This window comes from Phoca vitulina, unplaced genomic scaffold (assembly GCF_004348235.1).
Source record: "Phoca vitulina isolate PV1807 unplaced genomic scaffold, GSC_HSeal_1.0 scaffold29, whole genome shotgun sequence".
In the NCBI taxonomy this organism is placed as follows: domain Eukaryota; kingdom Metazoa; phylum Chordata; class Mammalia; order Carnivora; family Phocidae; genus Phoca; species Phoca vitulina.
Genome location: NW_022589732.1, coordinates 11,802,127 through 11,826,906, shown reverse-complemented (window position 1 = coordinate 11,826,906; position 24,780 = coordinate 11,802,127). Strand labels below are relative to the sequence as shown.

At 51.6% G+C, this 24,780-nt stretch overlaps 1 protein-coding gene across 1 annotated transcript in view; it reads left to right on the top strand.

Annotated features, from left to right (window-relative positions):
• The first annotated feature begins 22,384 nt into the window (after nucleotides 1–22,384).
• PCBD1 (pterin-4 alpha-carbinolamine dehydratase 1) overlaps nucleotides 22,385–24,780 on the top strand; it is a 4,357-nt gene continuing 1,961 nt past the window's right edge. Inside the window, exon 1 of the mRNA XM_032423759.1 lies at nucleotides 22,385–22,491. Within this exon, the coding sequence (XP_032279650.1) occupies nucleotides 22,489–22,491 (3 nt within the window). The 5' untranslated portion in view covers nucleotides 22,385–22,488. The remainder of the gene's footprint in view (nucleotides 22,492–24,780) is intronic.

Below are 24,780 nucleotides of genomic sequence, written 5' to 3'. Positions count from 1 at the left end.
TCACAAGGGACTCAGAACTAACCATCTGTAAGTGACTCTTCATCAGGGTCTGTAAGGGGAGAACTGCCTCTTTGACAAGCCTGGGGTCTGGCCTGAACAGAGAGCTTATGTTTGGAGCCAGAGCCCCTCTAGCCACCCCCAAACTGCTGGATGGGCCCTGGGGTTCAGCCATGAATTCCAAGCACCCTTCATTTCCCCATCTATAAAATGGGGTCTCACAGGTGGGAGGCTATGCACTAATGAATGCTTTCTGAGCCTCAGAAGAGAAAAAGGGGAGCCTCTGTGGGGACCAGGGGATATAAGGCTGCAGCCTAGGGGCCCCTGATGCCAGGCTGGTCACTGGGCCCTGCCCCGCTGGTCCAGGAAACACCAGCAATCCAGCAACCTCTAGTCTACTAGAGAGGTTTTCCTGGCATTCACTTCCTCTGGGACCTCAAGGAAAATCTTCCGCACGTCATGCCCCTACAGCCCTCCTCTGTAGATGGTTCGGAAGCCCTGTGACCCAGGTTCCCAACTCTAGAGAAAGTGACAGCATTTTCCTCATGTCCCTCTCTCCGACTGGGGTTTGTCAAGTCTTCACACATCCCTACCACTGTGAGGGACACAGGGGATACATGGGAAGGTGCCAGCCATCAGGAGGCTATGTGTCCCCTGGGTAGACAGAAGGCAAAGCAATGAGAGAGGCTGAATGTCATCACGTGTGAAAATGTTAGAATAAATGGCCTCGCGGCCCAGATGCCTCAGCAGGGAAAGGAAGCATAAAGCCCTGCAGTCTTCTAGTTCCTGACCCTGGCAGACAGCTCCAATAGATCCCACAACTCTTTCCAGCTGAGCCCGGATGCAGCCTCCCTGGTCTTTCTGTGAATGGTGCTCCGGGCAGCCCCCGGCCTGATCGCTGGAGTTAGCAAGCAAAGCGGGGCTCACCTGTCCCCAGAGGTCTAAGAATTATAGCTGAGCCGGCTGCAGGAGACTTCTTGGAGGGAGAAGTCTTCACCTAGGCCTTGAAAGAAGAATCTGGATAGTTGGAGGGAACAGAGAGATGTTCCAGGTGGCAGGAGCAGTGTAAGTGGAGATCTGGAGAGAGAAATCTGCACGGTATATTCAAGGACCATGAGATCAGGTGCCAGAGGGGAGAGAAGCCCAGAAGAGTAGAGGGAGGCAGAATGGGAGGTGGGGGGGGGGGGGCCCAAAGTCAGGCCAGTCCCACCCCTCTCCCCAGTCTGGTTGACTGAACCTGAAGCCCCACTGCCTTCTGTACCCACTCCCTAGCCTGGAGAGAGGCCCTGGAGGAGCGTGGGGTGAGCGAGGTGGCTCTGGGTGACAAGGAAATTTGTAGCCTCATTAGAATGACATGTCACTGCCCATTCGGAGTTGCATAAACCATCTCCGGCAGCTCTGCTCCGTGGGTGATTTACAGCCGCGTCCAGCCCAGTCCGGCCACCGGTCCAGGGGCAGCCCACACCACAGGGAGAGCTGTCCTCCATCACTGCACCGGGGGCCAAGTGCAGAACGGCCAGCTCAGACACCAGGGCATCTAGGGCTCTAGGATGCAAGGGGCACACAGGCCAAGGACAGGTGCACAGTGCAACCCCTTTCCCTTCCCCTGGGCCCCTCCTTAGAAGACAAGTCTCCACCCACACTTTCCTTTAGGACCTCTCTTAGTTTTCACCTCTAACAGGGAGCCCACCAGGATTTATCTGCAAGACCTAACCAACTGCACAGAATGGCAGGAAACCTGTTTATAGGTCTGACCCAATGCTAACATTCTAAGGGACTTGGGCAAGCCATCCCTCTACCCAGGACTCAGTGTCTCCATCTGTCACCAAGGGAGTCAGACAAGAGAGCCCTCGGGCCTCCAGCACTAACTCTCTCGTCATTTCTGTCCAGAGGAGGCCAGTTGCCTGGCTGGCTCCTACAGCATCATCTGGAGTCTAGGCACCTTGTCCCGCTGCCCTCAGAGCCTAGCCCAGGTGCTGACCAGCAACCTGAGGGGTTCAAAGGCCCAGAACCTTGGACCGCCATAGCTGGAGGGGCCTTCAAAGACCCTATGGTCCAAACTCTGCTTTTCCCAGATGGGCCATGGAGGCCCAGAGAGGGCAATGACTTGCCCAAGGCTGCACAGCAAGCCCTCCACAGCCAGGACTTTTACCTTAGTTGAGATCTTGGTGATGTGACTCATGGGTACAAAGGCTGTGCTAACTGTGCTAACTGGAGTCCCCTGGGGTAAGGGAGGGTCACTGGACCCTGATGGGTGGGGTCAACAGGGCAAACAGAAGAAATCTCCCCCACCTGCCAAGAACCCACAATCGAGACAAGAGGAAGAGATTCTCGTGGGAAACAGGAGCCAGAGAGTGCACTGTCCCAACTAAAGCTCCCCCATCAACTCCCCGCTGCCTGTCATTCCACCGTAAGTGAAGTGTCGCTTTGGGGTAAAAACTGCCCTCTTTATAGAGGAAGTTCCAAAGTCATTTCCTAGCATCTCAGTATAAATGAATTTGTCAGAAGTCCTTCTCTGAGGCAACGGGGGCCCAAGATCAAATAAAGGATCCAAAGAGAAAGACCCCTGCTTCTTCTGGGGTGCAGACAAAAGTTCCTAGAATTCTCTCCCCATGGGCAGCCCTCTGGCCTCATATGCTGGTTTACAGCTTGTCCCAGCACGGGCGCGCGCACACACATGCACACGCACACACCACACTGCCAAGACCAGAGTGAAAGCATCAGCCTAGCAAAGACCTTCTCAGTGTCAGAGAGGGCTTTCTCAGGGGTGGGGAGCTGCCTGACCCTGGAGGCATCCAAGCCAAGGGAGTGGAATGACGAGGGGCTTTTCCATCCCAGAGAGACTCGAGGACACTTTGCCACTCCTCGTCCTCCCCCTCCTCCTCCACGAGCCCCCCAGTTCTGCCAGCCTGAATGCAAGTCCATGAATGTCCTGCCCATCCTCTGCCCTGCTACTGGGGCCCTGGCATTCAAGGGTGTTCTCTGAGTGGCCAGTGCCAGGGTGGCCCCTCGCAGGGGCTGGTAGCCCCCTTGTCACGAGGCTCCAGGGCCCCCAGAGCCCCCCACCAATCAGGCCACAGCCCACCCTTCAGTTGCTGGTCCCAGGCTACAGGACCCCTCGTTAGCACTCATGGGGGCACAAGGAGCCTTGGCCTCCGACCCGGAAAATGACAGTCCCCAAGGCCCTCACTCACTCGCTCACAGTCTCCCACGTGCCTGTGGGCAGGCACCCAGGCGGGGGCGCGGAGACCGGCCTGCAGTCCTCCTACCTCTCGGCTCCGCATTGCTCTCCCACTCCGAGCCTTTGCTTCCTGCTCTGCCAGTCTCTCCCTCCCCTCTGGCTCTCCTTCTGTGGGTCCCATCTCCTCCCTGTCCGGCCCTAGCGCTCTTTGCCTCTGTGCCTTCTGCCCCTCATTCCCCGCCTCCGGCTCTCCCCACCTCCAAGGGCCCCAGCCCTGCGGGGCTGCACACCCAAGCCAATGCTGAATCAGCGTTTCTGAGCCCTTCGGAGCTGAGGGCAACTCTCCCTTCTCCCCAGCGCAGCCCACCCGGCAGCCTCCTCCCGCTACTCCCTGTCCTCTGGCCATCTCCTGGGGGCCCAGCCCTGCGCCAGGCCCCAAGGCAGGCAGGGGAGGGGAGAGGCCCAGGCACTTCCCTCAGATAGCCAAGGTGGGTTTTACATACAAGCAAATGGAAGCACAGAGACATGAAGAGACCACCCCAGCCAAGCTGCGGTTTAAACCCAGGTCTGCCGGACTCCAAAGCCCAGGGGCTTTCTTATCTCCACGTCGGGGAGCCCAGACAGCTGGGCTAATGGTACAGCCAGGACTCGAACCTCCAGCCCTGCAGGCGCACAGGGACTAGTTCCGTCAGAGCCAGGAGATGCTCACGGAGGGGTATCCCTGCCACCAAGGGGATACCATCTAGGACAGGGGTGGGGCTGGGGGGGTCCTGGAAGGAAGCATCAGGGAGAGGGAGATGGGGGACCCCGGTGGGAGAGCAGGAGGCAGGGAGGGGATGAGCGCAGCAGGGGAGGAAGGTGGGGGGGAGGGCAAAGCAGGGAGGACCCAGGAGGAAAAGACAAAGGGAAGGAGACAGGAAAAACCACAGAGCCCTTCCTCCCCTCCCCCAAAGCTGAAAGTTAAAAATAGGCTGTGTGGTGAAAGAGACAGAATGAGAGCAGGCATCTGAAGCAAGAGGTATGGGGGCTGCACCAGGAGGAGTGTCCCCGCAGGCCTCAGCCAGGACGAGGTGGTGGCCGCGTCTGCCCCGCCTGCCCGGGCCCCGACCCGGGCCTGAGGACATCCTTGCACCCAGGAATAACCCACCCGTGCAGCGTTCGGCCGGCTCAGAGCCAGGCTCTGGGCACCCAGACCTGGCAGGTTGGCCATTACAACCCCACTGTACAGATGGAAAAACTGAGGCTCAGAGAGCCACATGACAGGCCTGACTCCCGGGCACCACCATGAGGACTTGGCCACAGAGGGGACAGACCCCCTGTGGGATTCCCTGGGCTCAGAATTAAAGATGCAGACCCCCACCCTCACCTCCGAGTGCCGCCCACCCCACCCCGGGCTGACACCCAACATCAAGGAGGGCAGAGAGGAAAGGGTGAGGGACGAAGACCCAGGAGATCTGGCCGCACACACCACGATGCCCCACCACCTTCTTGCGTTGGCAGCTCTGGGGGAGGCTGAGGCCCGGAGAGGGCGAGCTGTCTGCCCTGGTGCTCACCACAGCGGCAGAGGTAGGCGCTGAGAACCGGGAGATCTTTTTGTTCCCAGCCCGGCCCTGCCCCTAAGCGGCTGGGTGGCAGGGTTAGACCCCCCCTTCCCGGAGCTTGAGCTCCCTCATAACCCCGTGCCCTTCCTGCCTACCTCCTGGGCACGCCTGTGGAGGAACTAATTAGTGGTTGGTTTGTGGAGGCGAAGGCCCACATGCACACAGAGGGTTATTAGCCCTCCGAGCCCGAGAGGAAGGCCAGCTAGGAGCTGCCGTGCTGACGGGGCTGGTTTCTCTGCCCAACTGGAGGGCGTCATTACTTTTGTTAGCAGACAGCGTGATTATTGGATGTTGTTAATAATCTCTTAGGTTTATAAACAGCCTTTCTTCCAAGGATCTTAGGGCTCTTCCACATTTAGCTTCCCCTGTTGCCAGCAGGTCAATACCGCAGCACGGGGAAGCACAGATCTCCGTGCTTTTATGAGACACAGAGGGGTTAGGCCTCTCGACCAGGGTCACACAGCGAGTCAGAGACAGAGCTGGAACCAGTGGTCATGGTCTTCGGGGGTCCAGGAAGAACCCATCTTCTGTAGACTCACTGATTCTCTCGGTCTCTCTCTAGCCATCTCAGGACAAGCCCACCCCTCACACTTGTCTCATGTTTTCTATCAGATTGGATCCCCTGTGATAAAGGCAGGGCTGGTGGAATTGTTGTTACCATGGGGCAGGTGAGGCTCAGAGAAGTGAAGTGACTTACTAAAGATCACACAGCAACAGGCAGGTGTCTGGACTCCCCCTCCAGTGCTCTAACCAGGCTGGCAGCTGAGCTGGGGAGGCTCCAGGGGAACAGTGAGGTGGGTTCTATGACAGGTAGGAAGACCTTGTCCTGTTAGTCCTTCCTGCAGGGTGCGGGGGAGGGGCCGAGCCAGGACAGCCCATGGCCATCTCCCTTCCGTGGCCCACAGGTGGTCGTGAGGGAGCAAAATGAGGAGGAAGAAGGTAGCCCAGACGGAGAGGAGACCCCAGTGGCTGACTGAAGGCAGCTAACTCCCCTGTTTGCGCCTCCATGTCCACAGCTGCCATATGAGGATGGGGCTGGGCAAGGGGAGCCCTTAGGTTCCCTCTGGTTCGGAGGCCGCTGAGGTCTCGAAGAGCCTGAGGTCCAGCCCCCGAGTCCAGCCCGCTAGAGCCCCTCCAGCATGTTGGGGTGGGGGGGAGGGGAGAACCCAGCCAGTAAGGCAGGAGCCCTGGCTTGTATCGCAGCTGACAGGGACCTTGAGCAGGTCCCTCACCCTCCGGGCATCTGTCTCCTCGTCTGTCGAGTAAGGGACTACCCTGAGGTCCCTTCCAGCCCCGGGGCAGCCATGACTGAGGCTCCCGGGGGAGCGGCTCACAGCTGGCTGGTTTGGGCACACAGGAGTCTGATTCAGACATGGATAAACATCGGTCACCCAGGCTCCCCGGGCCACCAGGGGCTACAGAGACACCCCAAGGAGGCCCTGTTCATCTTCCTTCAAAACCACAGGCCCCAGAGCTCTGGCCCAGGGTGGCCGGCTCCGAACAGCACTAGCAGCCCAAGTCCCTGGTTAATGAAGACAGATGGGCTCGTCTGGGCTGCAGGGGAGGTAGGAGGTGAGCAGGGCTGGGACTGGGGGAGCTGTCAGAGGGGCGGGGGCTGGAGGGGAGAAGAGATTCCTAATCGAGAAAGATGAGGAGGGGGACAGTCCCCGGGGCCTCCTCCCGAGAAACTGCCCTCAGGGCCCACAGGGCTCCTGCTTTGTAGGCTCTCGGGCTGGGTGCGGCCCCATCCCCGGTACCCTTCTGACTTTGGGCAGGGAAGGAACAGCAGATTAGATCTCAGCCCAAAGGTCCAGAAGCGATGGGGGAACGAAGCTAGCCATGACCCTCTCATCACCAGGCACAGCGCTTCAGCTGGTCAGGATTTCCCGGCACAATCTCCCTGGAGTCGCCATGATGTAAGTCCTCCCACCTCATTTCATAGCCAGAGAAACTGAGGCCCAGAAAGGGCTGGAGATGCTTACCACATCACCCAGTACGAGCCTGAGCTTGGCCGTGGACTTGCTTGCTCCCACCACCCCTGGCTCCCAGTCTGCAACCCGAGCCAGCAGGAGGTCTGCCCGGAGGGATGCTCCATCAAGGCATCAAGGCCCAAGAGAACTGGCCAGCCCTCCGTCACGCATGTCAACAGACGGGACATTCCGTGGGGTGGGGAGGAAGGTGAGGAATGGGGGCAAGCACGATCTCCTCCTGAGGATGTATTACAAGGGCAACCGAAAGGGACCGTGTCGGCCCCGGTTGACCAAGTCAGCGCAGTCAGTGGGATTCTGCCGGGATTCTGCCGGCAGCGCGGTGGCCCCCTGCCTCATTCACATGGAGAATGGGGACAGACAGCCCACCTGGGGCACCAGGACCGGGAAAGCAGGGCAAGGGCAGAGTTGGTTGGAACACTTGCAGTGTTGTTGGTACAGGGGAGCAGAGAGGACACCTCGCCCACGCCCAGCACCTCCACCCTCCGTGGGCACCCATGGGAATTGGGAATTGAGAAAGAGACAGCTCCCTCCCCCACCCCTCACATGCCAGAGGCTCCCCTTATACGCCTGCTTTTGAGCCCCCCCACTCTCCCCCCCCACCTTCTGTGGCCCTCGGCTGCTGGGAGGGCTGCAGGGAGGCAGAGCTTGGGGAATGGTGCTCTGCAATTCAGGCTGCAGAGCCGTGGTCTCCTGACCTGTGAATGAGACATAACAAGACCTCCCTCGTGGGCTTTGTGAGATTAAGACAACACGTGCACCCAGTAAGCTCTCCACCACTCCTCCCTTTCCGGCCGGGCCTTAGCCAAGTGCACATCCTCATTGCTTTACCCCAGCCTCTCATAAGGGACTCCTGGCTGATGCCCTGACAGCAGCCCCCTGCCCCTCCATCTCCTCTGCACAGCCTGGCACGGTGAGCTTCCTGAAATGCTAACCCGAGTCCCGCCACTTCTGGGCTTAAAAATCTGTCGGTCCTGGATATGGGATGAAGTTAAAGAATGGTTGTTAACTTCGTTCAGGGGTGGTCATGGTAGCACGGTTATGTTTTGTTTTTAAAGAGTCTCCAAGTTTTAGAGACACAAAAATATTTATACATGAAATGATACGTGATTTGCCTCAAAATAATCTGAGGGTGGGGTACAGCTGGAACGAGCTGGGCAAATTGTCCATTGCTGAGCCAGGCAGGTGGTCGGTCTATGAGGATCATTATACCTGCTTCCTGCTTTTGTGCATGTTTGAAACTTCCTATAGTAAGAAGTTTTTCAAACGTGGAGGGAGAATGGATGAGAACGTGGGAGAATGTGATCACCCTTGGTGGGCACAGGGGAGTCATTATACTGCATGCTTTGGTGTATATTTGTACGTTTTCACAATGAAAAGTTGTTTTGATATTGTGATCCTAAAAGCAATTCTGTCTGCTCCTCCTTGCTGCCCCAGGATGGGGCTCCTTAGCACAGGTCCTCCAGAAAACTGCACCTACAGCCCCAGCGCACTTGTCACTGTGCCCGCCCCCAGCCCCCCGGACTTGCCTGCACCTCACGCTCTGGGATCAGGGACTGCAGTCAGCTGCCAGACACTCCAGTCCGTGTCCCTGCTCTGTCCCCTCAGTGGCACATCTCGAAATCCCGTCAGCCAAGAGGTCTTGGTTGATCCCCAAAATGGCCTTCTCTAGGAAGCAGGTCCTGCTTCTCCTCTGGTCTCCACCCTGCTGGAAGAGATCACTGCTTCCTTGCAGCCCCTACAATCCATGTGGCCAGGGACACGGGCTGCAAGGGGCTGGGTTTGTCTTTGTCTTCGAGCGCCCAAAGCCTAGCACCAAGCCTGAATTCTCAGTCCACTGAGAATCCAGAGGTCTCCGGTAACACGGGACATTCCCAGTGAATCCCAGAGAACCAGGATCATTTCCTGAGGTCGCTCTGCCCCCTGTTGGTGGAAAGTAGCTTTGCAGGGTTGGGTGGAAGCAAAACTGGATTCCTTGCACCCCCAGAGCCTATAGCAGAACTCTGAACGAGGCTCGGAGATGGGGGAGCCCCCGCCACAGAAGCATGCAGAGCCCATCACCGTCAGCCTCCTCCCACCCCTTGGGGCTCCCATATTCTCAGCCCACTGAAGACTCTCTTTAGGAACTGGCCACACCCTCCCTCTGGACACCTGACTTTGGCTAAGCACCACCCCCAACACATACCTTGTCCCTGCCGGGCCAGCTCCTGGTGAATCTTCAAGGCGTACAGTGAACATCCCTCCATGCGGACACTGCCCTGTCCCCCACGTGTAGAGTTACTCTGTGTCACTCTATTTTTGCCCAACCACAGTCCTCTAGGATGGCACCTGTCGCCTGTATTACTGGGGTAACCGACTCCTTGCCCAGACCAGAGGGTCCTTAAGACAGGCCACTTGGTCTCAGCATGGGAGAGACCCACTAAGAGTTTCTAGCACTCTTGCTGAAGGTCCCCGCTGTCTTTGGGAGGGAAGGCTGAGGCATCAGACAGGAGCCAGTAGCAGTTTTTGTCTCCCTCGGAAGAAACGAAGACTTTCTATCTCTAATGTCTAGAACGGTCCCGTCCAGTATGGCAGCCCCCAGTCCCACGTGGCCCTCAGTTGGAGGTAGCTGACCTACCCTTCCCTCATCAGCAAGGACTTCGGCTCAGACGGCCGGAGCCATCCCAGAATGGAGAGTGCACTTAAGGGAGTGAGTGCCCCGTAACCGGCGACATTCAGGGCACCCTGGGGACACCTCATGCTAAAGACCAGTGGCCACCTCCAAGTGTGCTTAGGACTCTTGGACTGCTCCTAAGCTGTCTTTCAGATCTCATTTCATTCAACCACATTTAGTGAATGCCTGGCTGAGCCAGGGGCTAAGCTGAGCCCCAGCAATATAATGGGGAGAGACCACATGATCTCTGGGGGACAAAATCGTCACCGTCACCACCACCCTGATCGAGAACCACTGTCCCAGACCCTCCTGGTAGGCAAGCATGGTCCCTGTGAGACACGGGTGGGAAAGAGCCATTTGTGTTGGGGGTGATGGAGGGGAGCAGCCCCCCCTGCGGGTGGCTCCATGGGCCTAGAAGGAGGGCAAAGGTGGCCGGTTTCAGGATTTCCACCAGGCAGAGCCTGCTGTCCTTGCCCACCAGCTCTGAGGCTGTGTGCCCCTCAGGAACTGCTGGGAGGGTCCAGCCTCAGCTGTCTGGGGGGAAAGGACACCCCCACTTTGGCCTCAGAGAAGGCCAGTTGCTGGAACAGAAGCATGGGCTACCGAGCAGGGGCCCAGGCCCAGACAGCACACCCTCTGGGGCAAACGTTGAGGCGGGCAGCCTGGAAAAGCCAGACTCTTTGCTCATGGAGAATGGAAGCTTTCCTTTGGGGTGGTACAAGCCCCTGGGGTTCATGTCTGCCTAGGGACATGGCTTGGAGGAGGAGCCCCCAGAATATGTATTGAACTTCTGGCCATTTTGGGGGGGTGGGTCCTCCCATGCTCTATTTTGACAATATTTTAAGTGACACCACTTGCATCCCAAGGGTGTGAAGCATTTATACCTGTAACTATCATCTCAATATCCCTCTCCCCTCCTTCCTGCCACTTGTCACAGTACTCAGCATGTAGAAATCAAACAGTAACAGATGAAGAAGGAAAGGAAAGAGGGAGGGGAGGGAACTCGCCCTTGATTACCATGGGCTTGGGAACATGGTGCCTGAAAACAGACATGGCGACCAGAATTATGAACGCAGAGAAGCTTAGAACTGGAAGGGATCTAGGGCCGTAGGTGGAGAGCTCTGTCCCATGCAGCCATCCCTACAGCAGCCCTGACGGGGTCGGTGCATTCAGCTGCTGCCAGCCAGGTACAACAGAGCCCTCCGCTCTTGAGGGAGGCCCGTCCCGTGTGGGACAGGCATGGCTGGTTTAGAGTTCAGCTAACCCACAGAAAAACATTAGAACTAAATAGAGCATCAGTGTGACTGCAGACAAGGTACGATCAAAATTCACACCCCACCTGCACACCCAACAATAGCCAGTTAGAAATGTAACGGGACAAATATCCTATGCACAATGGCCAACCAAGACTATAAAATACCTAAGAGTAAACTTAATGAGAAATGTCCAAGTCCTATACAAGGAACACAATAAAACTTTACTGAAGGACATAAAGAAGGCCTGAATAAATGGAGTGATATATCATGCTCCAGATGGGAAGACTGGATAATATGAAGATGTCAATTCTTCCCAAATTAAATCTATAAATTCAATGCATTTCCAATCAGAACCCTAAAGGGATTTTTATAGAACTTGACAGGCTGGTTTTAAGGCTCATCTGAAAGAGTAAACAAGTAAGAATCACCAAGAACATTTTGAAAAAAGAAGAAAAATGAGATGAGACTTGACCTACCAGATATCAAAACACATTGTAAAGCCAGAGTAATTACAACAGGGCAGAGTGGCTGCATCAGAGGAACAGAACAAAGACTCCAGGAACCATGCTACGGGGATCATGGGAACTGGGCAAAATACAAGAGCAGCATTCAGGTCGGGGGTGGGGGAACAAGATAGACTAGTTGAGATACGAACAAATAGTGTGGGATTTTTCCTTATCCACTTGGAAAACAAAATAGTAAGTATTGCTCTCGGGGTTTTCGTTGTTGTTGTTGTTGTTGTTAGTATTATTATATCTCACATGACGCCCAAAAGAAAATTCCAGAGAGATTAATAATCTGAGCACTTTTTACCAGCTGTCCAATATTTGTTCATCTTGATGTGAGGAAGTCCTTTCTAAGCTAGACGTGAAATCCAGAAACCACAAAGGAAAAGTCAGGCAAATCTGCCTGTCTAAAAATTTAACATTTCAGGGCGCCTGGGCGGCTCAGTCGGTTAAGCGTCTGACTTGATTTCGGCTCAGGTCATGATCTCGGGGTTATGAGATCGAGCCCCGCCTCAGGGTCTGCACTGGGCATGGAGCCTGCTGAAGATTCTCTCTCTCTCCCTCTCTGCCTCTTCCGCACCCCCTCTCTCTACCCTCCCTAAAAAAAAAAAAAAAAAATTAACATTTCGCTATGTCACTAAGCAAAAAACAAATGAGATGCAGAGAAATATTTACAACACGTAATAAATGAGGGGCTATTATCCTACAAATCAATAAGAAAAAGACCATCTTGAATTAAGAAAAACAAACAAAAAAGACTGCAGGCGGGTTGGTGGTGGAGGGATGAAAGTCCAGGGCATGTGCTTTGAAGAGTAGGAGGTCCCTGAATAGGCTGAATCTGCTGGGGACCTCTGAGAGACCGTGTAGAACACACGAGGATTGCTCCCCCAAGGAGCAAGGAAGCGGATTTTACCCCCTAGGCCCTGGTCCCCATTGGTGGAGAGTGGGGCATTACCCTCCCACTCTAAATGTCTAGACAGAGCTTGTTCTAGGGGTGGAGAATGTCCTCCGGGGGAGGGAGGCCAGAGCAGCAGCGGACGACGGACAGACCGTGCACGTGACCTTCACCTGGGGTTGAGAGGGCACAGGCATGGTGCTGGGCACGTGCCACAGACCATCTCATTTAGTCGTTGCAAAAACCCTACAAGGCAACTATTATCATTATTATTATTATTACTCCCATTGTACAGTTGAGTAAACTGAGGCTCCGAAAGGTTCAGTAACTTGCCCAAATCCCACCATTAGGCCAGTGGAGGAGCGGGACCTCAGAGCAGATGCTGCTCCAGTTCCTGCCACGGCCTCCACGTGGTGACCCTCGGTGGGCACGAAGTGGCGTGGAAAGGTGGTATTTACCTTTCTCTTTATGCCCAGCCATATTATCAACGCTCTTCTTGTTATTTTTTGTTGTGTTGTTTTTTTTACTATAAGCATGTGTTCCTTCCATAATTTAAAAAAAAAAAAAAAGGTTGTGTGACTTGTCCAATCACAATGTGTAAACCTGAAATTAATGTATCATTATATGTCAGTTATACTTCAATAAAATTTAAAAATATTTTTTTCCAAAGTTATGTGTTTTTTGTTTTGTGGTTTTTTGCTTTAACTTTTTAGATCCTTAGCCTAGGATCTGGCAAATAAAAATTAGCGGTAGGGAAATGTGAGTCTGAGCGGTGTCCCTTGTAGAAAGTACTTCTTGAATACGGTTTCTGTGCTGCTCGGTAGCCATCCCACCCAGCAAATAAACAGCGCATGAACACGGATTTGGGAAGCATTTGTTGAGAGCGTTCTAAGTACAGCAGCGTGCCAGACACCGTGGGGAATTCAGAGATGCCATGTTTCATCCCGCAGAGCAAGGGAAGGAAAGGAAATGTACTGAGGAAACAGACCCCATAAAGCTTGGCCAGGAAGTGGGTGGGGCCCGCGGGAAAGGCCCCTGGCAGGGGTGCATTGACTGGAGCAAACAGATTCTGAGCCTCAGGGCCCTTCACCTGAATGGGACCCTTCCAGGAAGCAACCTGGTCATATATTTTTGCGAAATTTGCAAAAGAAACATATTTTGATATTTTAAACACAATGCGCAAGCCCCTTGTCTTCTGTCTCCGCCGCTTTGCTGGTGTTGCTCACCTCAGGTTGGGTTGTGTTAGACTAGATGCTGGGTGGGTTTGGGGATCTGGCTAAGGGCAAGCTGAGTTGGGGATACACTTAATTTGGGTTCAGAGGGACAGATACATGTATGTGATTCTCAGTCACTTCCATGTCTAGATGAGCTACTGCTGGCCATTCTGGTTGTAGGAACACCTTCCAGAAATATTCCCGCCTCCTGCTGTGCGGACTCACCAGGTGAGCGACAAAAAGGTGCAGGGCCAGACACTGTAAGTGACATGAATTTGTCCCTTGGACCCTGGCAAAGGGTATGTGGGTAATGCAGGAGAAAAAAGGCTCCTTATGTACAGAGCCAGCATTTAACCTCTAAAACATTCTTGCAGTTGTCAGTTGTATAATATTTGCAAGCAGGCATTTTCATTTTCATCAACACCTGGTAAAAAAGGCACCTTCTTGGAGTGCCTGGATGCTCAGTTGGTTAAGCGTCTGACTCTTGGTTTTGGCTCAGGTCATGCTCTCAGGGTCCTGAGATCGAGCCCCACATCGGGCTCCACACTGGGCATGGAGTCTGCTTGAGATTCTCTCTCTCCCTCTGCCCCTCCTCTCTCTCTAATAAATAAATAAATCTTTACAAAAAAAAAAAAGACGTCTTCTCCCTTGTTAGCAAAATTCTCAATAATGTAACATATTCAATTATAAATACATGGTTACTTTTTTCTTTTTGTATTGCACAGATAGAATGTATCAGAATTTCATTGTTGGTCAGATCCAGCTAGGAAGTCCGTATATGTGTGAGGTCGGTTTATGCATCTAAATTATCAACAAAATAATTAGTCTTTCTTCTAGCATAATTATCAAAATTTATCTTCCTATTCTCTCTCTAAAAATGCTAATGAAACTATCATCATATGAAGCAATCAAAATGTAGAAGAAATTGTAGGAAATAAAAACTACTTTAGGTGTGTGTCAGGCACCTAATTAAAATATTATGTTATTTCTATGAACTCTGTGAAGTTTATGGTAGTTCTTTTAAATTTGCAATTTGTTGTGACTGTCTTTGTCCTTCTAAATAAATACTGACATTGGAGCTTAAATTTGTGTGGGGAGATTTTTTTTCTGTAATTTATGTTATTTTGTTTAAAGAGGGCCTCCACAACTGCATACACATTAAAGTTATACAAAAATTCTGGATCTGCCCCTACTTCTTGGAAGAGGTCATTATTAAGTCATTTTATTTTATTTTTTAAGATTTTTATTTATTTATTTGAGAGACACTAGCAGGGGGAGGAGCAGAAGGAGAAGCAGACTCTCCACTGAGCAGGAAGCCCGATGCGGGTTCCATCCCAGGACTCTGGGATTGTGACCTGAGCCAAAGGCAGACACTTAACTGACTGAGCCACCCAGGCGTCCCTCTTAAGTCATTTTAATGGAGGGGTGAAATTCTACAGGTAGAATGGGAAGATCAGAAGATGGCCTAAACAAATCCAGACATTATGAGCCTCTGGACTCAACTAGGGAGCCTCAGAAGTTCCCTTGGGCCGGATCATGCCCCTGGAGCCTCACACATGCCTGACCCACTGTCCCACACTATGTGGCCTAAAGGACAGCCTGCCTTTCCACCTAGGCCAGCATCCAATCTCTCTAGGTGCTCCATCATGGGGGTAGTGGACACTATGGTCCTTCATGCAAGTCACCAGTTATTTCCAGCTTCACTTCCCAGGCATATGGTAGAATTGCACTTCCTCACTCCCTCTGAAGCTAGGCACAGCCATGTGAGCTGAAACTGAAGATTCAGTGCTAATCCACCACACCCCCATCCCACCCTTGCAGTGATTAGTGGTCCTGGAAATACAGAAGACAAGAGACCTCCATCGGCCTAGGTCCCCATTTGACTACAGTGGATAGAATCCACCTGTCACCCTGCATTAGGCGTGTTGTGAGAGAAAGCAGCTTTTGTTCTGTTGAGCCACAGAGATCTGGGGGGTTATTTGTTACTGCAGCAAAACTCAGTCCATCCTGACAGAGGCATGAAACAGAGGAGTTGAGGCTGCTTAGCCCAACGTGAGGACCCCAGACTACTTGTTAGTTCATCTGTTCATATTCTACCCCCAGAGAACATGGCTCATGAGTCAAAGCATACCCTGCTGGGGCAGAAGGGACTACAAGGGACATGACCCTTCCTACAGGAAGATGACAAGGCATTTTCTTTTTTTTTTTTTTTTTAAAGATTTTATTTATTTATTTGACAGAGAGAGAGATAGCGAGAGCAGGAACACAAGCAGGGGGAGTGGGAGAGGGAGAAGCAGGCTTCCCGCGGAGCAGGGAGTCCGATGTGGGGCTCGATCCCAGGACCCTGGGATCATGACCTGAGCCGAAGGCAGATGCTTAACGACTGAGCCACCCAGGCGCCCTGACAAGGCATTTTCACTTTCGCCAGAACATTGCCCTACTTCAAAGTTTCCCTCTTAACCCTCCCACACCCAACATGCAATAACAGGGATAGGATGGCTAGAAAAACATTCCTGCTCAAAAAGGGGAAGGAGAAGGAGGCACGTGGCAGTCAGTGGGCCTTAGCAAGTCTGAAATCCAGCAGGGCACGCTCATCGTAAGATCCTGGATCGTAGCTCAGTCCTGCCCCTGGGAGTGAACCTTCATAGCTCTTGCTTAGAACACCGAATTCTTGTCTCTGAAATGTGGCTTACCTTTTCTTCTTGATAAGAAATGCTCCTGTTTGAAGTGCAGTAGCTTTTTCAGTCTGAATCCTACTCCTAGAAGGTAGGAAGTACAGTGGACTCTTTGCCTTTTCAATTGTCTCTGTCTTTTTCAGTCCAAGTTGGTAGTGCTACTACCAATACAATTCTCTTAAAAATTTGGTGAAGTTCCTATGAATCTTATGGAGGTTTATTCTATTAGACAAAAATTCCAGCCACAAATCTCCTCAAGAGAAGCCCCTCTCTACCTTGGGCTGTGAGTCAGGGCACTGCAGAACCATGTCCTTAGGATTTTTAACAGCCCTCCTGTCTGGCAAAGTTGGTCTAAGAGTCACATCCTCAAGATTCTTCTAGAAGTCTACCTGAAAGTATGACACACAGCCTTAAATCTCTCTAAGGTCATAACAAAGAGTCTTACAACTGCACCCCTGACTTGATCTTTCCTGTGAAGCCATTTCTTACTTTGAGAATCTTTTGCAAGCTGGGAAGACTGTCCTGGACCCTCTCTGTTTCCTCTAAATTTTGCTCAAAAACCAAACAGGTCAGAGTGCCTGGCTGGCTGAGTCTGCACAGCATGCAACTCTCGATCTTGGGGTTGTGAGTTCAAGCCCCACCGTGGGTATAGCAATTACTTTAAAAAAACACCACCGCCAATCAGCTCATATTCCCTTTTCTCAGTATTATCACAGGCAGCTAGAAAGCTCAGCACAAGCTCATTAGGTAGCCCCTCTCTCTTCCAGGGTACTTGAAGAGACAATCTTCCTAATTGCTCTTGAGTCCTCTTTTTCCCAATAATTTCTTCACTGTCTTTTTTTTTTTTAATTTTACTGAAATATACATATAAAATAGTTCATAACTCATAGAGGTATAGCTTGAAGAATTTTCACTAACTGACATACCCACATACCCACCACACAGATTCAGGAACAAAACATTACCAGGAGCCCACTCACAATCTTTCCAATGCTAACTGTCATTGGGAAATGATGGGCCTGAGATTTCACACTCTAGATGCATTTTTTTTTAAATTCAAGTTTATTGAGCTATCATTTACACATTCATACCTTCTGGCACAGGCATCCCGTCATCTGACCGCACCACAGTCACTGTGACATCTGATGGGAAAGGGCCTACATGTGGTGTGCGCAGGGCACCAACCCCAAGGTTTACTTCAAGCAGTTTTGCAGAACTTGTCAGAAGTCTTACAGCCCTTACCAAGTGGAGGATATCACCTGTCAAAGCTGTAAACAGACTAGATGCTCCTGCACTGTAAAACTCCACCACGTTGACCCTAAAAGGCCCCATCGTCAAGATTTGTGTGGGAGACGCAAAGGCAAACGCCTGTCCTGTGACAGTACTTTCAGCTTCAAATATATCATTTAAATGAATGTAAAAAACAAAACAAAACAAAAAAAACAATGGTCCTACTTGAACATGAGCTAATGAAGCAAAGTTAGCTTTTCTCCACGCTCCTTTCTGCCTCTCCCTTCTCAAAATACTTCATGAAAGGCTGTATTGTTGACAAAGCCTTCAAATGAAAGTATTGCAAAAACAATTAAAAAATATATATATAAAATATTATAATTACCCCCCCCCAAAAAAATTCCCTTGTGCCCTCGGTAGTCAGGTCCCACCCCTCCAGCCCCTAACAGTCAATCAGGAAACTTTGCCTCCGGTCGTGTGATTTTCAGAATGTTATATAAATGAAATAATATAGTATGTAGACATCTGAAATACTGTCACTTAGCATAATGTGTTTGGGATTCATCCACTACACTGAATGCACCCACGGTCCACTCCTTTCCATTGTCGAGTAGTATTCCACTGTCTGAATTGACCACACGTGTTTATTCATTCATCTGTTGATGGACATTTGGATTATTTCCAAATACAGCTGCTCTACACATTTGCAAGTAGGTTTTTGCACGGACATGTTTTCATTTCTCTTGGAGTAGGATTGCTGACTTATAAGGTAAATGGATGTTTAACTTCATAAAAAAACTGCCAAACTGTTTTCCAAAGTGGCTTAATGATTTTGTATTTCCAGCAGCAATGCGTGAGAGTTGCAGTGGCCCCGCATCCTCATCAGCAGGATGGTATTGGCCCAGGATCCCAGGCCCAGAACGGTTTCCAGCACCAAACCGGAGCGGCAGAGGAATTGTTTCACCTACTGGAAATGAAGCCCCCGTGGATCTTTATCTGCGCCCTGGGAGTGGCTTGGTCTGTGGCCCCTCTCCTAGTGACTTAGGCTTTTGCTCCTGTGTAACGGGATGTGCAAGAGGAGGGCGGGGTTTGGCACTTTCCCCATAAGCTGTCAATCCCCTCCGGCCCCTGCTCAGCTGCGGGGTCTTCCTTCCATCTTCCACCCCAGCACCCGCTGGAGTTCCTCTGTGCAAACTGTCCCGGTGTCTTGGGCCCCAGCTATACATGCTGGCATGCCCGCACACACCCGGCTTCCAACTATTTGTTAAGATTTTAGCTGATTTCTGGGGCGCCTGGGTGGCTCAGTCGGTTAAGCATTGGCCTTCAGCTCAGGTCATGATCTTGGTGGTCCTGGGATCAAGCGGGGGGCTGGGCTTCCTGCTTAGCGGGGAGTCTGCTTCATCCTCTCCCTCCACCCTCCCTCACCCCCACTCATGTGCTCTCTCTCTTTCTCTCTCTCAAATAAATAAACAAAATCTTAAAAAAAAAAAAAAAGAGATTTTCACTGACTTCTTCTTCCCACATATAGGGAGGCTGTGTGTGTGTGTGTGTGTCCCCCTTCTCCCCAGGGGCCAGCACAGATGAGCGGTCTGCATTCCTCCCTTGGAATTCAGGCTCCTTGGTTGCCCTGTGAGCTCAGCTTCCTGGCGAACAGAAGAAAAGTGCTGATTTTGTAGTATATCCAGGCCTCCCCGTGTCAGTGTGGGAGCAACACTCTTTGCAGCTTCTATATATCCTGGGTGGAAGCAAACCTTCCTTCCTGTCTTTGCAGCCTTCCTTCTACCCTCTTCCCACCACTATTTCCAGGCAGCTTGTTTTCAGCATTCCACTTCTAGGAACCAAGTTTTGTTCAGGAATCTATGCGTCCTATTCTCTATTGCTGTATGAGAAGCCACCCCCAAAATCTGGTGGCTTACAATTAAACTGTACTACTAGTTCTCATGGTTCCATGGGTTGACTGGTCTCTGCTGAGCGATGTTCTCGCTTGGGTCTCACATGGGACAGCGGGGGCCTAAGTCATCTGAAGGTCTGGACAGCCAAGGAGCCTCAGCCCCACGCCAGCAGATGATTAGCAGAAGCCACAGGCATGAGCACGGACAGTCAAGGCCCAGTGGAGGGCCGTCTTTGGAGACTAGCTAACATCCTAAGAACACTACACATAAAAGGGGACCTTTCACATTTAGGTCTTACGTTTATCTAGCCATAAAGTTAACAGGAGGAAAGGAAGAATATTATCGTGGCAGGAAAATTATCAGATAAATCCTCCAAAGCACAAAGTTATAAGTCAGAGAAAAAAAAGAGAGAAGCCCGGTACGCCAGTATATAAAATTTCTACCAACAAAGGACACTATGGAAGAAGTTAGTATACCGATGGCCAATGGGAGGAGATATTTGCAATATTGAAAATGGACAAGCAGTTAGTGTCTAGATATAAACTCCTGCAAATCAACTTAAAAAAGAGAACACTGTAAACTCTAAAAAAATAAAAAAATAAATAATGAAAAGACTATTAAAAGGCAATTTATAAGCAATAAGCCTCAAGTGCTAACAAGCAGATGAAGAGGTGCTCAGAATCACTAGTAATCAGAAAAACAAAGTAAAACAGTGAGCTATCATTTTATACCTATTAACTTGGCAAAAATTAAAAAGCTAGATAATGCCAAGTGTGAGCATTATGTGCGAGCAATATAGGAGAACAGAAACCCTCCCTCACACGATGCACAGCATCTGAAACTCTTTTGGGACATGTACCCATGAGGGGATTGTTGGATTTATAGGAGATATATATATTTATATTTACATATTTATACATTTTTATATATTTATATTTAAGCTGATAAGAAACTGTCCACAGGCCAGAGAGCTACTGAGTTGGAAGAGATGTTCACTGCAGCATCACCGTTGTTGTTCTGTTCTGTGTGTGTTGCACATGCACACGCTTGGGGGCGGGGTAGTGGTGGTGGTGGCAGGTTGTTGGAAGCTACCTGAGTGTCCACCACTGGAAGAATGATAACCTATGCGGGGTGGTCACCACGGAATACTGCGCAGCAGTTAGAAGCTACAAGCAGATGCTAACAAGCAGATGGACACTATGGAAGCTATTAAGTATATATCTATATCTATATCTATATGGCAAAAATAGGTGAAAGAAACAAAATGAGACACAGCACACAGATCCATTTACAAAAAACAAAAAGACATACAGATGAAACAACAGCACCTGTTGCAAAACATATACAACCAAAAATACGTATATAACACATCAGAGTTCACAGAGTAACACACTGGGAGGAGAGGAATAAAAGTGGAGTATGGGGATGAAGGTTAATGGGAAAGAAAAATGTTTTTGAATGTGAGAGAACCTGTCCTAGCTGACTCCAAGACTTACACAGCTACAGTGATCAAGACGGATGGCATGAGCAGCAAGATGGACAAACTGATCGGGGCACCTGGGTGGCTCAGTTGGTTAAGCCACTGCCTTCGGCTCAGGTCATGATCCTGGAGTCCCGGGATCGAGTCCCGCATCGGGCTCCCTGCTCAGCAGGGAGTCTGCTTCTCCCCCTGACCCTCCCCCTTCTCATGCTCTCTCTCTCTCTATCTCATTCTCTCTCTCAAATAAATAAACAAAATCTTAAAAAAAAAAAAAAAAAAAAAAAAAGATGGACAAACTGATCAATGAACAGGATAGAGTCCACACATACAGGTCAATTATAAGTAAACCACACCTATACCTTCAACTGAGTTTTTACAAAGGTGTAAAAGCAATTCCGTGGAGAGAGGAAGAACTGAATATTCATATGCAAAAAGTGAATTGGGATCCATAACTCAAAGCATAGGAAAATTTAACTCAAAATGGATCATAGACCTAAATGCAAAACCAAAAACTATAAAACACAGGAGAAAACATCACAAAAAGAAAACATAACAGAAAAATCTTCATGACATTGGGTTAGGCAAAGATTTCTTAGTTGCAACACCAAAATACTAATCCATAAAAGTAGCATTGGATAAATTGGATTTCATCAAAATTAAGGGCGCTTGCTCTTTGAAAGACAGTGTGAAACACAAAGAAGAAACTGGCAAACCACATCTCTGATAAAGTGCTCATATCCAGAATAAAGAACTCTCAAAACCCAGTAAGAACACAAAAGGGGGGGGGGCAGGAAATTTGAAGGCAATTCATCAGATTTACCAATGAAAATGAACACCTGAAAAACTGTTCAATATCATTAGCCATTAAGGAAACTCAAAGGAAAACCACAATGAGATACCACTACACAGCAAATAGAATGACTGAAATTAAAAAGATTGACCATAACAAATATTGGTGCATCATTGAGGGTGTAGGGAAACTGGAACTCTCATACACTGCTGGAGGGCACATAAAATAGTACAACCACTTTGGGAAGCAGTCTAGCAGTTTCCTAACAAGTTATAAACACACGTCTGCCATATGACGTAGCCATTTCACTCCCAGACGTTTACCCAAGAGAAATGAAAGTCTAAACAGACTTGGATGCGAAAGTGCATAGCAGCTTTATTTGTAATAGTGAAAAACTGCAAACAACCCAAATGTCCATCAACAAGTGAACAGATCAACAAATTGTGGTATATCCATACAATGTAACACTATAAAATAAATTTTACTTAGCCATAGAAAGAAAGAAACTATTGATACATGAAACCACAGGGGTGAACCGCAAAGTAATTATGCTGAGTCATAAAAAGCTAGACACAAGAATATACGCTGTATGATCTGCATTTACATAAAATTCTAGGAAATGCAACCTAACATACTGTGCCCGGAAGCAGATGAATGGTTGTCAGAGAAAGAAGGAAACCTGCAGGGACGATGGACATATGATATGTTTATGAGCATGATCTTAGTGCTGCTTGCACGAGAGCTCACATATATCAAAACGCATCAAATTGTACACTTAAGTTATGTGCAGTTTTTTGTAGGCCAATACCTCAATCAGTTGCCTTTAAAAAAGAAAAAGGTAATCTCGCGTCCAGGGTGACACGGCTGGTAAGTGGCAGAGCGCGATTCAAACGCAGAAGTCCGCACCTGGAGCCCGCGTTCTCAGCCCCTGAGCTCCGGGGAACAGGAGCCCGGAAGAAAGTGCTGGAAGGGGGCAGAGGCCGAGGGCGCGGGTCGCGGCCGAGTTAACGATTACCGGTGGGCGGGTCCTCTCGGCCCCTCCCCGCCCGCGGCCCCGAGCGCCCGGCGCCGTCCCGCCGCCCCGCGGCCACCTGCTGCTCGACCGCGTCCGCACCTGCGCCGCGCCCGCCATGGTGAGGGGGTCGCGCGCCGCCGCCCGCGGGGCCCGGGCGCGCGGGGTGGGGAGCGGAGGAGAGGAAGGGGCCGATCGAGGGGGCGGCGAGGGTGGGGGACGGTCCCCGCGAGCGCCTCGCCCGCCGGCCGCTCGCCAGGCTCGGAGAACCGGGGTCTCCGCCCCGCTGCCACCCGCACCCTCGGTGGTGCCCCAGGGCGAGCTGAGGCCGGGAGAGGGGCGGTGGCGCGGCCTGGTGACAGCGAGGCGCAGCCCAGGCAAGGCCCTGCTCCCAGGCCCGTGTCCCCGGGGCGCCTCTCGGCTGCAGGCGACGCATGATCGATGGGCCCAGGGCGGGGGGAGGGGCGGTGAGAGGCAGCTGGTGAGCCCCGTAGACATCGCCCCCACTCGGTGGCAGGTTCTCGTCAACATTGAGGGGAGGGGGGCGACTGTGTGTCTGAGTGTGAGTAGGAGGGAGGATGGTTCTGTTTCTCTGCCCTCCTCGCTTGCACTTCTGGCACAGGGTCCTGCAAAGTCCTCTGTGCCCCCCGCACTGCCCCCTGGCCTCAGAACCAGCCCCTGGTGCCTCGCTTGAGGCCTGTGCCCAGCCACGGGGACCCGATTGCTCAGGATCAGCCCCCCTGCAGGCTGGGCTTTTCCCCAGGAGGGCCTTGGCGCTGTGCTCAGCCCTACTTCAATACCCCTGCCCTCCGGGAGGTGAATGGGAGCCCTGGCAGGGGAGGAGGGTGGTGTGTAGACCTGGGAAGCTTTACTAAACAGCCCCTTTCTGGTCCCAAAGCCTGAGGAGCAGTAGGGACTGTGGTGACAGCTGAGAAGGCACTTGGAAAGCTGTGGCTTGGAGGGAGGGCAGGGGGAGAGTGAGGCTGGTTGTGTGGTGCTCTGAGGCCCCAAAGATGCAGGCAGGGCGGGTAATCAGTAACCGGAGCGCACACTCCCCCAGATGACCAGGCCAGGCCAGGCCTGGCCTGCGATTTACTAAGCAAACACTGCCCCTTCCCCCGCTCTGATCCCAGCTCTCAGAGGCGCTTGTCATTTCAGCCCCAGGCTGTGAAACTTGGGGGATCCCCGAAGACTCTAAAGACCAAGGGGTGCCTCCTAAGAGCTCACTAGTACCCACCTACTTCTTTCTGGGCCAGAGACCTAAGCAGTGGGTTCTGATGCCTGGGCTGACATTCATCTGGTTGCCTGGATACATGACCAGGCTTATCAGCCACTGAGAAGGGGCCGGATCTGGAATGGAGCAGGGGTTGGGCGCAGCAGGCCGATCTCGCAGAGCTGAGGAAAGGAGCTGAGCTGGACCAAGCCGGATCAGTCCAGAGAAAACAAGTGTTTTTCAGGAGAGAGAAAGATTGACTTAGGGGAGGCTGTACTGCTTTTCTAGTTCAGCACCACACCTGCAGGGCCTAACAAGCCTGCTAGCCCCAGAAAGTCTCCTTTTACAAATGCAGATGGCAGGCCCTTAACAAGGATGGACTTTATTGATATGTCCCATTGGCTCCTCTTGCTGATCTGAAATGGAAGTTCTGGGCCCCTTCTACCTTTCAAGCCAAGGGAGGTGAGTGCCACAGGGCCACCCTGCTGGACAATGGCAGAACTGGGGCTTGAACCAGTCCTGCCAACGGCCCCCCACGGCTGCCAGGCTGCGCGCTGCCTCATGAAGCTACATTAGCCTCCCTCACATTCTCTTCCCAGACCTTACTGGTTCATTTTTCCTTCAACACTCTATTAGAGTTTCTGTTGCAGAAGTCTCAATTCTGGGATCCCTTCAGTGCCTAGGCCTGGGTCCATCCCCCCAGAGAATGGACCTGGCCTTTGCTTCTTTCTGTCTCTGAGGGTTCCACTCAGGGCCTGAACTGTACCAGCTTGGGCTGCCTGGAGGGCACTTTGCACAATAGGTAAATAGCCTGAGGCATTAGGCTTGTCCAGTCGCCCTGGGCCAAGTTACTTCCACTTTGGGCCTGAGCTCTGTTGGCTCAGGCTCCCCAGGCTGATGGAGTAGACAAGAAGGTGGGAATCCGAAGCCCCCAGGCCTGGCAGCTGGTACTCAGAGGCTGCCTGGGGGCATGAGGAACACCCACTGGGAGGTAGTACCAGTGGGTGTCCACTGTGGTGTGGTGAAGAACCACCTGGAAGGTGTTTTAAGTGCTGGCTCCTTTGCCGCGGGCCCAGGAAGCAGACTCAGACTCCCTTTGAGAACAATGCCTGTGCTCTCAAGGACGGGGGGGGGGGGGGGGGGGGGTGGAGGGCGCAGTGTGGAGTACTTGTCCGTTTGGGCTGTCATCTCCTTCTT